The sequence below is a fragment of the Osmia lignaria genome, chromosome 9 (genome assembly GCF_051020975.1).
Source record: "Osmia lignaria lignaria isolate PbOS001 chromosome 9, iyOsmLign1, whole genome shotgun sequence".
In the NCBI taxonomy this organism is placed as follows: domain Eukaryota; kingdom Metazoa; phylum Arthropoda; class Insecta; order Hymenoptera; family Megachilidae; genus Osmia; species Osmia lignaria.
In genome coordinates, this window is record NC_135040.1 from 9,889,483 (window position 1) to 9,905,630 (window position 16,148).

The 16,148-nt window shown below is 46.8% G+C and overlaps 1 protein-coding gene across 2 annotated transcripts in view; it reads left to right on the forward strand.

Moving 5' to 3' along the window:
- Positions 1-6,780: 6,780 nt before the first annotated feature.
- The window catches only part of Shrm (shroom), a 140,057-nt gene continuing 130,689 nt past the window's right edge, over positions 6,781-16,148 (forward strand). The window contains exon 1 of one of the 2 annotated variants that reach the window (XM_034320769.2): positions 6,781-8,228. In XM_034320769.2, the coding sequence (XP_034176660.2) occupies positions 8,074-8,228 (155 nt within the window). In that variant the 5' untranslated portion in view covers positions 6,781-8,073. The remainder of the gene's footprint in view (positions 8,229-16,148) is intronic. The other variant, XM_034320787.2, reaches the window with a different exon arrangement.

Sequence of the window (16,148 nt, forward strand, 5' to 3'; positions counted from 1 at the left end):
TTTGTCTCTCGACACCTCCGCGTCCGTTTCACGGTTCTGTTAAGTCTGTCGACCATCTGACACGATGAACCACGTCGTCGAATTAATACGAGCGAGAAGAAATATCGTTTGATAACGGGGCTCCATTGAGGAGCTCACGAGTTCGATGAAGAGAATCTCTGGTATTTAGGATGAGGATACCTCGGTGTGCAAGGATTCGAAAATTAAGGCACCGAAATGTATGTAATGTTTCCGTTTCATCCAGCATCGACAGGCTGCATAATGCATGGTTTATCTGGGACCAAATAGGCGAGGCTTTTCGAACGAACCCACCGATTCCACGATGCCGAGCGGTTTCAATCGCACGTACATGGACCTCGATCCTGCACGACCAACACGCTGCTCGAATCGTCCGGTCACGTTTGCTCCGATTCTCAAGATTATTCGGACCCGTGATAAATCACTGTTCGATCGTCGAAGAAGGAAGCTTCACCGTTTTGACTGTCCGCGAGCTAGGTATAACTGTAACGCGGCTCGATAATGCGCCGGTCATCTCGATTCAAGGGAAGAAGGTGTAAAAACCGGGGAACAATACTTGTACCGGATTAATCGCGGGCGCAGCGACGACAGAGGGATCGATACGTAAAAAACGGAGATACCTCGTATCAAAGCGAGTCACAGTAATTTCTCAGCGAATCGAGGCTTCAGACGAATATCCGCGCAAAATAAGCAAGCACAAAGTACGATTTCGCGTTACGATCTCGCGGCAAGAAATCGGTCTCGATGATCTATCGTTTCACGGGAAAGGAGCTTCAGGGACTTTCTAAAAATATACGGCTAGCAATAATTCAATGTCGACGATAAATCTGCACCGACCGACGTGAAGGAGGAACGAGGGCGGCGAGCGTAATTAAAAATAAACCAATAGTGGATACATTAAGATGTATTCCGCTTGGTAGCAGCTTGATATTTAGCCGAATAAGAAGCGCGTCGATGGTAGTGTCCGATGTTCTCGTCCCACGGAAGATCGGTGTCTAAAATCGATGACGGAAAATCGATCGTTCTCGATAAGGTCGCGGATAGGAAGTCGAACGCCTACTATCGTTGCTCGAATTGCTCTTTGTCCGGTGAAAGTAGCTCGAAATGTCGCCGCGTCATTGTGATGGAACTAATTAAGACTTCGCCGTAATGACTTTCACATAGATTAGCATACGAACAACCGATTCGTCGCGGCTTGCCATTAATCATTTTTCATGGTCGCTCACGTCAGTTCCCTCGGAAAGATGTTAATAATTTCTCGAGATCGTGGGTTTTCGAATAAAATGTCCCTCCGATGGTGTCTCGTGTGTTCGTCTACAGCGTCGCGTCGCGTCGCGATGTGCTCGCGTTCGGACACGTACCGTGGTCCCGCTGTTTATGTGGGAAGATCCTGGCCAAGGCGGAACAAGTAGGATACGTAATTAGAGAGAACCTTGAACGTTCTGTTAGGTCAAAATTGATCGGATATTGGCTGGGCAAGGGTTAAGCGCTGGCATTAATGGACTATCCGGTGTCGTGTCCGATATCAAGTTCCTGGATGACCTTTTTTCCGCAAGACCCGTTGCCGGTTCGCAACGTGTTCTGCTGGTGGATGCAAATAGAGTAACTGAACGGGTTTGCAAATATGATCTCGCGACCGGTGGAGGCTGGGACCGGTGAGAGTGTGTCACAGAAACGCTTAATTCAACGTCGCTGGCTCTATTATCGGTTATTTATCGCTTCTAAGCCAGATCCTGCACGCGATTCGATTCTTCCGCGGTTACTATACCACGATGAACAAATTGCCGGCATCGTTGGAAATTACGCTACACCCACGTGGTGAATTTAAATATGTAGATACCAATTGCCCGTTTCAAAGGGAACCTTCTAACCCAGATGCGAATACCGCTTCGCGTATGGTCGAGCGAAGAAACCGGATATCGCGAAAACAGTTCCAGAGGAAGCTGCCGCGGATCGGCGCGCGTCGTACCGTATCGTAAACACCGTAGTTTTGTCGTGCTTTTTCTTCTTCTCGGGCAACTTTCATTCTTTTTCACACGTTTCTAACACTTTCGCGTCGTTTCCCATAAAAAGCGATCTCGGTGGATGGTAGACGTCTAAAGAGGCGGAAAGCGTGCAATTACCGATGCCTCTTTGACCTACGCTGACCAAATTTTTACGCACAACCGACGCGTCGAAGAGCTGTCAGGCGTGTTAGCGTGTTTCAAGTTGATTTTCAACGAAACTGAAAGTCAGCCGATGCGAATGTGGTGACTAGCGAAGTTCCGAGCGGAGGAAAAGGCAAAATGCCGTGAGGACTTTTTGGACGTTCGAGCCGTCGGGTCATGGTGTAATAAAGCAATCGTTTGAACCATTTTGCCAACCCGGCTACACACGAAAATGAAAGTACATTTGAAATATTCAAGTCTCATCTTAAATCCACGAAAATTATCATCAAATACCATCGATGAGTATCGATTGAGTTCTCATCTGACGATCGAATCGAGGATATTTGTGGCAAGAGCACGAGATATGCGTGTAAATCACGGCAGTGTCACGGCCTCTTAAGCTCGGACGCGTTACAAGGGACAAAACGCTGGAGGTAATACCGAGACAACGCGAGATAAGATTCGCGGGAAACTAAGTGGTCTATTCTACGCTTTTGTTTCAAACGTGTTTCGCGACCGGTGCATTTCGTATGAAATATACGATGGGAAGGCGAAACTAAATGTTTGTGAAAGTATACTCGAGCACGTTCGAATATTGTTTTATTACCAACGGAACGATATTTTTTAAGCGTTCGCTGCTCGTGAACGAACCTGGTGTTTCAATTATACCAGTTGGTCCGAGGTTATATCTTGTGCACGTTTCACAATGGGTATTTTTCTGCTGGTAAGTAGCTCGCATAATTATATATGCTGTTATGTTAGAGTCCACCTCCGTGAAGCAAGATTTTATTAATATCAAAATTTACTCTCAGATATTTATTTATTTATGTATTTATTAGAATAAATGAGCATAGCCCTTTATATCAGTGGATACATGATAGAGTCTGGCTGTTCGATCACTTTACATAACACGTAGCCTATAATGAACTATGCGATACGCCATTACAGTTTAGCGTGAAACTAATGCAATATAAGATAAGATAATATAATAGAAGATGATAAGGTGAACTTAATAATATAATCGTATAATCGTATATCGGCCGTATAGTAGAGACGTATAATTAAACTGAAAGTGAACTTACACCATAATTTCTGGAGAGTCGTAAATGATATCAACGAGAAAACTAAGCCTGTTTACTGAAGAGCAACCCCGGCGATATTAAAAGAGCAACACGCAGCAGCAAGGGAAAGAATCAAACTTTCTTCGATGATTCCTCTCAAGGATGGAACTATCACCGGTTATTACGACATTCCTCCCCATTTCGTTTCGACATTTTTCACGCGGCCGTATCACGAGTGTAAAGTCAACAATAGGAAAATAATGGTTGCTTGTTAAGGGAGAAGGTAAGTGGCTGGATGTGGTCCGGATGAAGCGAGGCTCGCGATGACGTCCGCTCGTCCGTTCGATGGATATGTGGACAGCGTCCATTCTATTTTAATCGACCGGTTAACGAACCAGCGAACCAGGTCCATTGTCAGCGACGCCTCTCGAGTAGATCGATGCCCGGCCCCGCTCGACTCCGTATAATTACACCCTGCGATCGAATGGAACGTCGGGTCTAGAACCGAAGCTGGCTCGGCTCGCTTCTACACCAACGATTCACTCCGGCCCGGACAAAAGCATCGGTTCGACCCTTTTTAACCCGCGCGCGTTCCCGTGAAAGCGCACTTGTCGTGCGCTGCCAATGAAAGCAAAAGAAAATGCGATGCACGTTGACAGCGAACCACGCGGTAATTATCGTCTTCGTATCGCGTGGGCTTCGTAAGAAAATTTGCCTCTCGGTTGTTTCACCCTTGCTCTTCGGATCGTCAGGGTTTGCGCGGAATGCAACGTTTCAACGACTCCTTTTGCCCAAAACGCGTACGATCCGAGTCGTTTCAGAAGCATTTAGCTCGCGTTGCTCGAAGCTTTCGGCAACGGCAAAGCAAGCGCAGCTGAGAATAAGATTTTTTCAAAGGAATATCCGACGGACCGAAGGGAAAAGCAGAGGGATGGTTGGAAATAACGCTAGATAACGATGGTTTCTTCCCATTTATCCACGTCGATCGGCCGGAGTTTCGTTGTGCAGCCGTAATTGCGATTGCCCGTACGATTCGCGTGTATAGATGATGGTCGTGGCAAATGGTCGCGCGAAGCTATATCGTGAAATTCGTAGGGCCATTATCCTCTTTCACAGGCAGCGTGCATTAAGCACCGTGCACACAATCGCGGCTACGACCTTGCTCGTGACCGTGACCCTCTCCTCGTACGAGAGAAGCATCCGTGCAAGCCGTGCTTCGCCACACTCGACGGCCCTGAGATCGACTTGCAACGTGCTCCAAGTCTCGGGGGCTGTCGGCCGTTACTCACCTGTTTTCACCGTCGAACGCGCTTTGCTTGCTCTCCCTTCGGTCGCTTCTTGCTTCTTGCTTCTCGATTTTCCTACGCTGCCAAGAAGCTATTAAGCATCGTGCACACTGCCCCGATACAACGACCAACGTTAAACGTACCTTTTCACCTAATGGCGAATCGTGACTTTTAATACTAGCAGCTCGATTGAAATTTGCATTCTCTGCACGGACAATCGCTAGCCGTTAATAGGTTTATCGATGTATATATTCACGATATTGCAATCTTTTTTTCTTTCGAATTATAAACACACTTTGGATTCGATTTGCTCGTGGATGGTCGATGTTCAAGGTTGAAGTATTTGCTAGGTACGAGCTACGTTTAACCTCTCCTTTCCTTGTTCGCTTTCGTATGCAATAAAGACGCGTTGTTATTATTATTATTACACACGGAGGATAGAGGATACAGAAATTGGAAGAGGCTATGAATCCCCTTTGAGCGAAATTGCACGGTTTAAGGAGGGCTATCTTTGTACGATACGATTCTTTCATCGAATGCAGCGATGCGATACCTGCTACCCAGTCCCCTCTGTTTTTAACGACCTCCTTCGTTATTCCGCGTGTAAAATATGAAGAAAACATAAAAACCTTCGCAGAAATCTGTTTCCACGTTTTAGTTTCATTGGGCGTGGAATGAACTCACCGTTTAGCAACTTTCTGCTAAGAGAAGTAATTATGTTCGTCAAATTTTATTTGTAATTAGATATCTTTTACCACTGATGCGTTTACGTTTAACCGTTTAAAGACATAATTGGGTAGATATTACAAATTATGCGAAATTTGAAAAAATTTAGCAACGAAGAGGGAAAGCGATAGAAATCGATTGGACTAGAGGGAGATGAGAAAATTGATCGTGAGAACGCAGAAAGAACGATCCGTACCATTTTTGGCACGGTTACCGCGAATTTATGGTAGCCGCGAGTGTTGCAACATGGAAGCGACACTGCATTATTATTCCACCGCTATAAGCAGACATTACTTGATACTACGGTTAAGAAACGAAGAAGGAACGAAGGAGACGAGGCATAGCTGCATTATAATCGAGTTGCGTCACGATAATATCAACTGAGAAAGCGGAAACAATAATTCGTCGGCCGGATAAGCTGATATAGTTCATTCCACTCGGCTCGCTCGCTTTTTTCTTCGTTGCCGATGCACCTGCGAAACCGATCCCACTCGAAGGCAACGGTGAACACGACGATTGCGACAATTTTCCTGGTAGTTAGTTGTTCAAATTTTTCGTCTCTATCTATATTTGCTCGAAATTTGGACCTAATCGGGATTTCTAAGGTGGAGAGCACGTCCCTTGTTAACCGAAAAGGTTCGAAGTTTGAGAAAAAGAACGGAAGTCGAGCAGGGAGCAATTAAGTTCGAGCCTTATTGGCGAGCATCGCTGGCGATCTCAGCTCGTTACTGTCGTCGCTGTTATTGTGGAAGCAACTTGGCCACACGGCTAACACACGTACACGTACACAGAAAGCGGTAGAGCAAGCATTCGACAAGCTCGACGACGGTCAGAAGGATCGGAGCGCAAGAAAGCCAACGCGAAGGAACTCGAAGAGTCGAAGAAGTCGAACGGGCGAAGGGTTAGGCAGAGAAAAGGGAATCGCTGGACAGTTGCTGTTGGTACACCGGCCGGCCTATACGGTGCTTTTATTGCGGAGGATGTTGCCCGATCACGTCGATCGTCGCGTATACTTTTATTCCTTCGTAATAAACGTTAATAATCGTCCCTGATAGAGACGGCGAGGCCTTTTTGCCCGGTTGATTGACGAGCGTATCTGAAAAACTGAGAGCGATCGAACGAACTAATAAATATGCTTTCGAACAATCGAAAGTTGGAGAGATAGAACGAGAAAATTGGAAAATTATTAGAGAAATTATTTTGCATGTACGATTACGAAGGAACGATAAGAAAAGATCGCGAGGAAGAGTATAAAATTCATCTCGAAGAGCGGTGCCAATTTCTCGAGCGATCGCATCTTCCTTTCACTGACGTTTCACGATGGCCTCCTCTTAACGATCTGGAAGCAGTCGGCGAGGGTGTTCACGGAGGGTCCCGTCGTTATCGAGATAAACGCGAAGGAAGAAGGGGGACCGATGGAACGAAGAGAGGCCGAACAGAGCGGCGTGGAAGAAGGCTGAAGAAGAAGAAGAAGAAGAAGAGGAAGAGGGTAGCGTCCTCCTCACAGGTGTCGCTTCAGAGCGCTACCACTCGAGGCCACATTTGCTGCTGGTACCGTGAACGCGAACGAACGGTGAACCGATGTACCGACGCCGGTACTCGACGTCGAGCGTGCGTTCAACCTCCACTTCGTATCGTCGCGTCGGCGAGCAACGATCGAGCGTCGTCACGCGGCGAACACGTCGCGGACGCAGGAAAGCTTAGTTCCAGCTGGTGGAAAGCGTCGGTAGGCCGGTGAACGCGCGCGAAATCGACTGATTGTCAGAAAGCCTCGTCAGTATGCCAAGTGGTGTTGCAATCGGTTGTCGGCCGGTCGACCGAAAAGCTCTCAGCTGGAGATCGTGAGCAACAAACAACAAGATACTCATGTATCTGGCGAGGTACGAAAATCACCGGTATTCGGCGTCGTGATGGCGTCCGTTCGTGACTGTCCGCGCGAAAGCTTCCGGGTCGGCCCACGAAATACGAGATCGCGAGTTACCGGCAACGAGCTTGGATATCTCGGTGGATCGTGTTTCTCGGTTGTACACGTCCTGGGTACAGTAGTAACAGTTTAGCTAATAGGAAAAGAGAAAGAGACTGAGCCCGTTGGGAAACGAACGAAAATCGTCGGCCGCCGGTGCGCGGATAAAATCGTGCAGCTTTCGAGTGTGCTGGATGGACGAGAAAGAGCAACGAGACGCACCGTTAGCCAGGAACAAATTCATTTCCTGGAAGAGGATCGAGGCAACGGGCTGGAGGTAAGGCGCAGGGTGGCATCGACCGATCGTTTGGACAAAGTCGACCGGTAGGACAAGAAGACCGGTCGCCGGAACGGCCGAGCACACCGTCACGAGCCGGACTCGTGCGTGCACGCGGGCATCCATGCGTGTGTACGAGGATGGCCGTTATGTAATCCGCTTCGGCCTACGCCAGCCGCATAAGTGATCCACGCGAATCGCGATCGGCACCGATTTAACGGCCGCACCAATTTTTTCGTTTACGTAAGATCTTCGAGCTGATCGATGAAAAATAACTCCTTCTCTATCGCTCCCCAATAAAAAAGAAAAAAAAAAACGCAGGAAGAAATAGATCCAAATGATCAAAGGAACTTTCCTTATTTCGATACTCGCTTAATCAAGAGAGAAGATCAACCGTGTCGAGAGAAACTTGACCGATCCGTTAGAAGTTAAAGGCTGCTGCACATTGTCATGGGACCACGACCGATCATGGTTCCTTTCCGATCGTTGTACGCGCGCCGAGCGAGGGTGCGGTGAAGTGACTCCGGAGGAACGCGGCAGACAACGACAGGACAATCTCGGCCGACGATTTCCAGGCCGAGGGGGTGAGACAGATATGGATGACAACCCGAGGAACGGCCTGCAAGCCGACCAGTGGCGCCCAATGTTCGAGAAGGGAGAAAAGAGAGCGAACACGCTGGGCAGCGGAGCGTTCAGGTTCATCCGCACGCGTAGTAGTATCCGGCGGGAACTGAAGAGGCAGTGCAACAGGTAAGAAAGCAGACTATATCGTTCGAATGATCCACCGCCCGTAAAATTATGGCTTTCACGGGTTAGTCTCCGTAAATGTTGACCAGGATACGTAGAATAAATCGTAATTAAGATTTATCTCGTTGAAAAGTATCTATGGATTTTTTCTTTTTTATTTACCTCCCCGGAATGTAGTTTTATTTCACAGTCTATTTATTAATTATGATATTTGTTAAGCCTGCACTGAGACAGATGCACGCTCGATGAATCGCAGTTTCTAAAGTACACCGGGTAAGAAACGCGTGGAATGCGCGAAACAGGCTAAACGTATGAAATTAAAATCGAAAGACCGTTATGTGGCTTATTAAAAGTTCCGCGAGCCGTGACGGAAACGTTAGCACGAATCCGGGATGGGTGACAGCGCGGATGGATCACGCTCGGTTTTAAGGAAACTATGTTAGAAACAGTCACGCTCGATGCTTCGACGAATCTTTACGAGCTCATGGTACACAAATTAATTAACACGATGGGTACGGTTGGATCATTCGTTAACAAAACGCAATTTGCTCTACTTTACTCGTTTTCGACCACGATGGGTTGATATTTTTCTTCTTTTTTTTTTTGCGAGCTCCATAACGCAACAAATCGAACGATTAAATAACAATATATCTCAATTCGCAAATTGAAACGTCAAGTGGCTGATGGAAGTATTCGCGAGTCGACGAAACGGTCGAAAGCAACGGTACAGGGTCAATGTCTAGGTCCGCGATCCGATCTCTGTTCTCTGGAACTGTTGCTCGCGCTCATCTGTAAATCGGTAAATGTCACCCATCCGAAGGATCGTAAGCGAGCATTGCACAGCTTGCTCGCCTAATCTGTTGGCTGCGCGTCTATCGGGTCACAAGATTCCTTGGATTAGAGCAACGGGATACCGGTTGATCGGCAGCCGGAGAATGAGCCGCGACGAAGCAGGAAGCAGAAGCAATCTGCAGAATTCGCGGTCCTTGCGGTGCGTGAGAAGAACCAGGATTACTAATAGCCGACCGTGGAATCCGAGACAGTCGGTTGTCTTACGACTTCGTGATCCCTCCGGGCGATAACGCTGGAAAAGTAATTATCGTTTGTAATTCGAGAAACGACCGAGCGATATTAACTCGATTGCCGAGTGCGTAGGCGGTCTTTCGTTTCTGATAAAAACTGTTCCAAATCTCATTCGGTGGAAGGTAGAATTTTATACGCTAATCATTTCCCTAATCAATCACCGTTATATCAGAAATCAATCTCATTATTCTTGTATCCCTCATCAATCACTTCGGTTATTATGAAACACCTTGTATAACCAATAGCTTCCGAGACATTTAACAATAAAGACTGTGTTTCATTCGGTATTGCATAAAATACCCGCCACTTTACTGTCCTTTCACGTAAGAAAATAAGCCAGTAGCGGTGGCAATAAATTTGTAATCGCGTGTTTCTGTTCTCCTCGTTAGAGGCGGCCAATATTAGGTACCGTGATCCGGTTGTGCTTGTGCGGCCCCATTCCAGATTCTATCTGTTGTAATTGAACGCTTCATAACACACGTGAGAATACACGTTTTAGCAGCGTATCTCTTCGCTCCGGGCGTGATATCGCGTCATGCAAAATTCCGTATCGAGGCAACATCGTAACAACGATTTAAAAACAAAACATTCGTGGTATTTCGAAGAATACAGAAAATACAGAATATGGTTTCGTCTTATTATTTAAGCGATTACAAAAAAGGATGGGGTGGATTATAATCAAGCTATGAATCAAGACTTTCGTTGGTTTACCCCCCGTGGTATCCGGATTGAATCTATGCCATCTATAATTTATCGAGACGCGTTTTATTACGAAGCAGAATTTTCGGTCGCAACAGCGATTGCCAAGTCAAGATTAATAAGAACATTAGAAACACCTTCCCGAACACGAGCACTGAATTTATTTCGAAGCCGACTCGCGTTATTAATTCTCACCGTTCCGTGGAAGGATCTTTGTTGTTCTTCGATCTGGCTCGTTATCGTGTTGTACCAATTTACGATGTTCCTATTCCACTCTCTTCTTCGGTGTATTCATTAATTCGCTGGAATAGTCTCCCCTTAGTGTCGCCGTAAATCACCGAGCTACACCTTTTAATTCGATTGGCGCGACCAAAAAAAAAAAATATCTCTTCTAAATCATTTAGAAATTTCAAGCTCTCTGTTTGTGGTAACGCGTGGGTGGCTCTTCGGGAATAATCTTTAAACACTGTATTCAAGAAGCTACGGGATTGAAGAAAAAGGACCTGACTTCTCGAAATATAAATCATTTATTATAATTAATCTCGAGTCTTTCTTTGAAATTTCGATATAGATCAATATCTACTATTTCTATATTTTTTTCTCTTGAAAAATCTCAAAACTTCCTGACACTGTTAAAGAAAGAGGAAGAAAATGGCGGCGTGGCAAGGTGGTTCAAGTCGGATAATCGAACAGAAAGAATTACCGCAATATATTCCGTGTTTTAATGTTGAGCCGGATCGACCGAAACGTCGAGTTGGCTGGTTGCTGGGCCCCCGTCGCGCATAATAAGACCCTCCGCGAGGTCCACCAACAGCCGACTTTGGCCCTGCAGCCTGTTCGTGGTACGTACACAGAAATGGCCTCACACAGGCTGGCCGGGACTCGATACACGTAGCGAAACCGTGCTCGGTTCGAACACTTCCGTGTTGTACGACTAATGAATCGCCTTCTCTCTCGAAACCCTTCCACCCTCCTCACGGCCTCTTTTCCCCTTCGCTCGCGTTCGTCTGGTCATCGCTTTGGACGATCGCGATCGTGCTTCCTCCAATCAACCTCATACGAGCATATTTATTGGTCGTACCGATGCCCGCCCGATAAAGTCCGACATTATCTGCATCTCGCCAGAACTTTTCGACAATGCTTCGAACGCTTGACCTCCTTGGCACGTTCATGAAAATAATTTGCCATTGTAATTTCGTATTTTTCTAAACCTTGCGAAAACTCACGAGGATTACTGTATTATACGTATTATCGTCAATAAATTCTGGGCTATACCAGAAATAGGACAAAAATCAGAATTATCGCAAACGAGCTTCGAGGATTAAATCACAGTTTCACTTGCGCTTCCAGTTAATTCCGACTTAATTCAGTTGTCCGTTCGAATAGTTATTCCTGAGCTCGATAGAAACTCGCTACAACCCGGTTGAATTTAAAACACGGGATTTAAGACGCGCCGAATGCTCGCACAGCGACGATAAGCGCAGTTTTACACTGGATGAATTTTCCTTCCCCCCTTCCTTTCGCACGAGAATTTTATTTATCGAACACGAGGTCACACGAGTCAACGAGTACACTTGTTACAAGCCGTGCGAGTATGTACGTATTTTATCGTGGCCTTATCGACGGGAACGTGAGAAATCGGACACGCAGCTTGAGAATGGCGCTCGATCGGCTCTGACGAGCTGCGATTAGGGAAAAGTAAGATTGCTCCGATCGATCGTTAATGGAACTTCCGTCCATGTAAATCATGTTAACGAGCATTGAATTAGAGGATCGATAAAGACGAGTAGTCGGCTCGGTCTCAGCGTTCACTTGATCAGGACTGAAAAAAGGAATGCTTGAAACGTTGCTCGACTAACCTGTAATTTCTGGAGAAACGAAACCGTGAAATGCGAAAGTACTCCGTGCAGATTGCCTAGAGAAGTCTACTTCTATTCCGTTTCGCACACTCGAGTCGTCCAGGTTGATTCGAATGTAACGTAGAAATGGTAATACCAAAATCGTGATTAGACGAACTTTTGGTACGATCTAATACATATGTTTATAAAAGAACCCATGCCAAACGAACCGATGCTTCCTTACGTAAACCGGTACCCAACTATTATATATTTACAAGCCATTGTTCCGTGATTTTGCATTTAGTCCGGAACAAATTGGAAAGGAATCGCGTTTGGTGTCACCGGGCACAATAGACAAATAGGTGGCAGAAAACGGGCCTCCGAGCTGAATAATGCGTAACGGCAAGTTCGGTACCTGTGTCTGAATCTCGTATTCCGTGTACGGTTCACTAGATCCGACCTCGCCACCACGATCTCCGGCTATTACTCATAACCATTACGTTCGGGTTCGGGCACCGATATTATCCGATGAAGCCTGATAAGCCGTTTAGACGCTTTCCAGCGTGCCGTTCCGTGCTTCATTGTACTCTCTACTCGACCAACGATCCCTCTGGACTCCTATACACTCTGTGTACACGGCGTATAGAAGGACGCGCATGGTTACAGACCGATCCTGATAACCGATAAGCAAGGACGTGCTTATGAAACTTGCCACCTCGCTATCCGTGGCTAGAATCTTCCGGCCAGCCGTTCCCTTCGAAATAATCCATAAATGTTACAGTGCTGTCTATCATTAGTTTATATAATCGAGTTACAGATCTGCATGGATTCGATTTTGACGTTGATCGAGCGTTCGGATCGTTCATCCGGAAGCGTGCTCCAGTTCTTGATACATTATCATCTAATTCGAAGGGACAGGCTGTTTCATCGCGTTATAAATTAAATTCGCGCGGTTGTTTCTTGTTTTTGAGGAAGAAGGGTGGTAGTGAATTCTTGATTCCAAGGATTAGTCCTTCAGAGTAACATGTAGCTACTTGCAATGTCAACTTCTCTTCGTTCTTTGAATAAGCGATGCACAATGTTGCTCGTTATTTATCGTTCAACATTAACCGTATCTCGAGAGATGTCGAGGAAACTAGTTACACTTGATCTGCGATGAAAATGTGAGGGAACGAACGATACAATCAATGATCGTTTACACGGTTTCGCGTTGAGGGATTATCGTTGTCTGCTGCGTCCTCGGACAGCAATTCGCGTCGTATAATCGGATTTACTGGGAGCGAAAACGAGATTGTCGTACAGGTTTTGTCATGCCGATAATATTATACAAAGTTGCCAGGTATTCACGGGATATTCTTGGAGAACCGCTCGAGATCAAGCGGTCTATTAACTAAGAACGGATTATTTGCTATATCGAACGCCCACGTTTCGCGTTACCGCGCGCTGTTTCCTCGACAATGCGAAATCGAGCAGTCAGAGGTCCGCTTCGAATGGCGAAAGACAGGCTGTCGCAATCGTAGCCGACCGCGAGAGCTTTAAAAGGACTGATTTTTCCAATCCCGTGACACGAGCCCGTGCAGTAACAAATTCAAAAGTATATCCTTGACATTTCAGCTGGAAACGTTACACTCTCGTTCCTGTAATTTACTGTCATTACTCGTTGCGTCAAGTAACGCTTATCCCTCGAGAGTCGAGAGAGAAGAAAAAAATCGAATGTGTAACAGCCCGGTCAACGTCTATCGAACGATCGAGTTCCGGACGTAACTGAAGCAAGGATACGCGTATTATTTCACGTGAAATAACGCGACGGTGTACCGTTATCAAGGATGCTCCGATCGCGAGTAACATCGGGGGGAGCGTTGATAAATAAGAACGTGTAAGAGTCTCCTCCTCGTTCCCGTTCAACCGAGTCGCGTCGTTTCGGTGGTCTTCAAAGGAAAGTGATGAGTCGAGATAACGGAGAAACTGGCTCGGAACCAGCGAGCTGGTTCGATTAAAGGCGCAACAACGCTCGGTGAACGAGCGATGCGTGTTCGAACAGCGTGTCCACTCGGCGCGGTGCGGCGTTCCAGCACGTTGACGTTCGCCGAGTCAAGAATTACGCGCCGCGCCACGCCGGTTCGAGTAATTACATCGAGTAGGTTTCGCGGGAAACCTTTTGAACATTAACGACCCACCGTGTTGCAAAATGGTGGGGATCGTTTGAAAGAGAGGTTCGAAGGGCAACGAAGCGAGGAAGGGCAACATCTGCCATGGTTGAATATTTTAACGGCCTCTTCTATCCTGCTAGTTTCATTCCCTATTACGGCACACTTGGAAGGATCAGAGAAATTCACAGGCGATTCAGCGGGCGGCGAGTATCACGGGAACCGATAATGGTTCCCGAGGAGGTTTCAGGTTCACTAGAGTACTCGCTGCTGACGGGGAGGATCGGATAAAGATCTAAATGCCTGCATAGCTGTACGTACGGCATGGCACGCCAAGGAAGATCCTTAAATACTGGCAAGGTAACGAAGGTAAAGGTTTCTCGTGACGTCCGCTTTGGCTGGAGCCGTCAGGGGTCAGTGAGCGCTCCGGTCGGCAAACCCGGCTCTGAATTCTCTCGATCCAAAGCTTTACCTCTTCTTCCTCCCTTTCAGTTCCTTTCCTTTCCTTTTCTTCCTTTTCCCTTTCCCCGCGCCACCGTTTGTCGACTCGCCACTTCGAACACGAATATTCCACTCTGATAAGTCCCGCGATGCGATTTATTGCCTAGCCGCGGGTCAAAGGCTCCCTCGAACTGGAAACTATTAACCGCGGCTCCGGGGACTCTGCGAGCCGCGTCGAGCGTAAAGATCGCGCGCGATTCGTCTTGATCTCGTGCTCTTGGAAAAGCTAAGTGGATGTTATAAATCTGGCGAACTCTGGCAACGCCAATTTCCGAGGGGACTGCTCCGAGGCTCTGTATCCTGGCTCGTTGACCGTTCTATTAATTTCCTGGTCGACGCTCGACTAACTTCGAATTACCCTTCGACTTCATAATTGCCGATGGTTCTTCGGTACTCTTCGTTTCCTACGGTAATTGCGGCTGAATTATTTATACTCGGGCTGCTTCGAGTGATGTATGCGAGCGAAACGCCGAGGCTTCGTTGAGAAAGAAATTTTTCACTGTGTTTCTTCTTTCTTTTTCTTATCACGTTGATAGCATACGATTGTGTGTATAGTAAAATTTTCAACATAAAATACTTAACTGGTGTGTAAGTTAACAAAAGCCTGGTTGAAAAGACGCATTTGTAGCGTTCAGCCGTTAATGATACACCAGATGTCCCTCGTTACGACGCTCTTACGAGGCGAAATCGTATCTACAATTGGGTAACAAAGAACCTAAGATCTCTTCCAAGGGGAGAGACTCGCGATACGTCACTTTATACCAGTCCTAATTACTCCACTGTGTCATTTTATACCGGCGTCTAATCACCGCTGCAATCGGCTTAACGAGAACCCCATTACGATGGTTAATAGGATTTTTCATGCGTTAATGCTTTGACAGACGAATCCCGATGCTGTATCCGATACACGATTAGACATTCACCCATGAGTCACGAACAATCACCTAAGCAAGTGCGCTCAATTAGTCTTCGGAACATTTCTGAAAAATTTTCCAAATCTTTCGTCTCTGAAGAATTTCTGACTCCCCTTCCATTCGATCTTCCCGTTCTCTTAGCGAGCGTTTCAAAGACCCGACCGACAATGGTTGCATTAGAGTCGCCTGTTTGACCCGACCTCGTGAACCTCGCTCCACCCATAGCTCCGCTAGAACTCGTGCAAGTCGACTCGTGTAAAAGGATACCAGCTACTCTCCAGCGGAGAGTTGCCCTTCCCGTACGGTCCCATCGGCGCGATCTCTCGCGGGAAATGGAGCACACCGGTCGATTATATTGCAGCGAGGTCGAGGCTTAACTCGAGCGATCCTCGAGCGGTGTTGCGTCACGGTACGCCTTTTGCGGCCACTGTTATCCAACCTGGAAGCGGCTGCGATGCCCGTGTACCTGAATTCAATTAAAAATTATAACCGGCTGCGATTATTCGACCAGTCGGATGAACGCGATACCCACGAGTACAACGTTGCGGCAATTTAGGACGTATTACAGGGAAATCGTTTGAATTACCGTGTTCCGCCGTTTCTTGTCGCTATTAAGCGATTCAACCGGCTTGTTCGACGTCGATTATCCATCGTTGATCGGCTAACCGGGCGTTAGTTAGATCGTTCGTTTATTAATAAATCCTTTTAGCCGAGTAATCGTGGAGCACGAGTATGTAACGA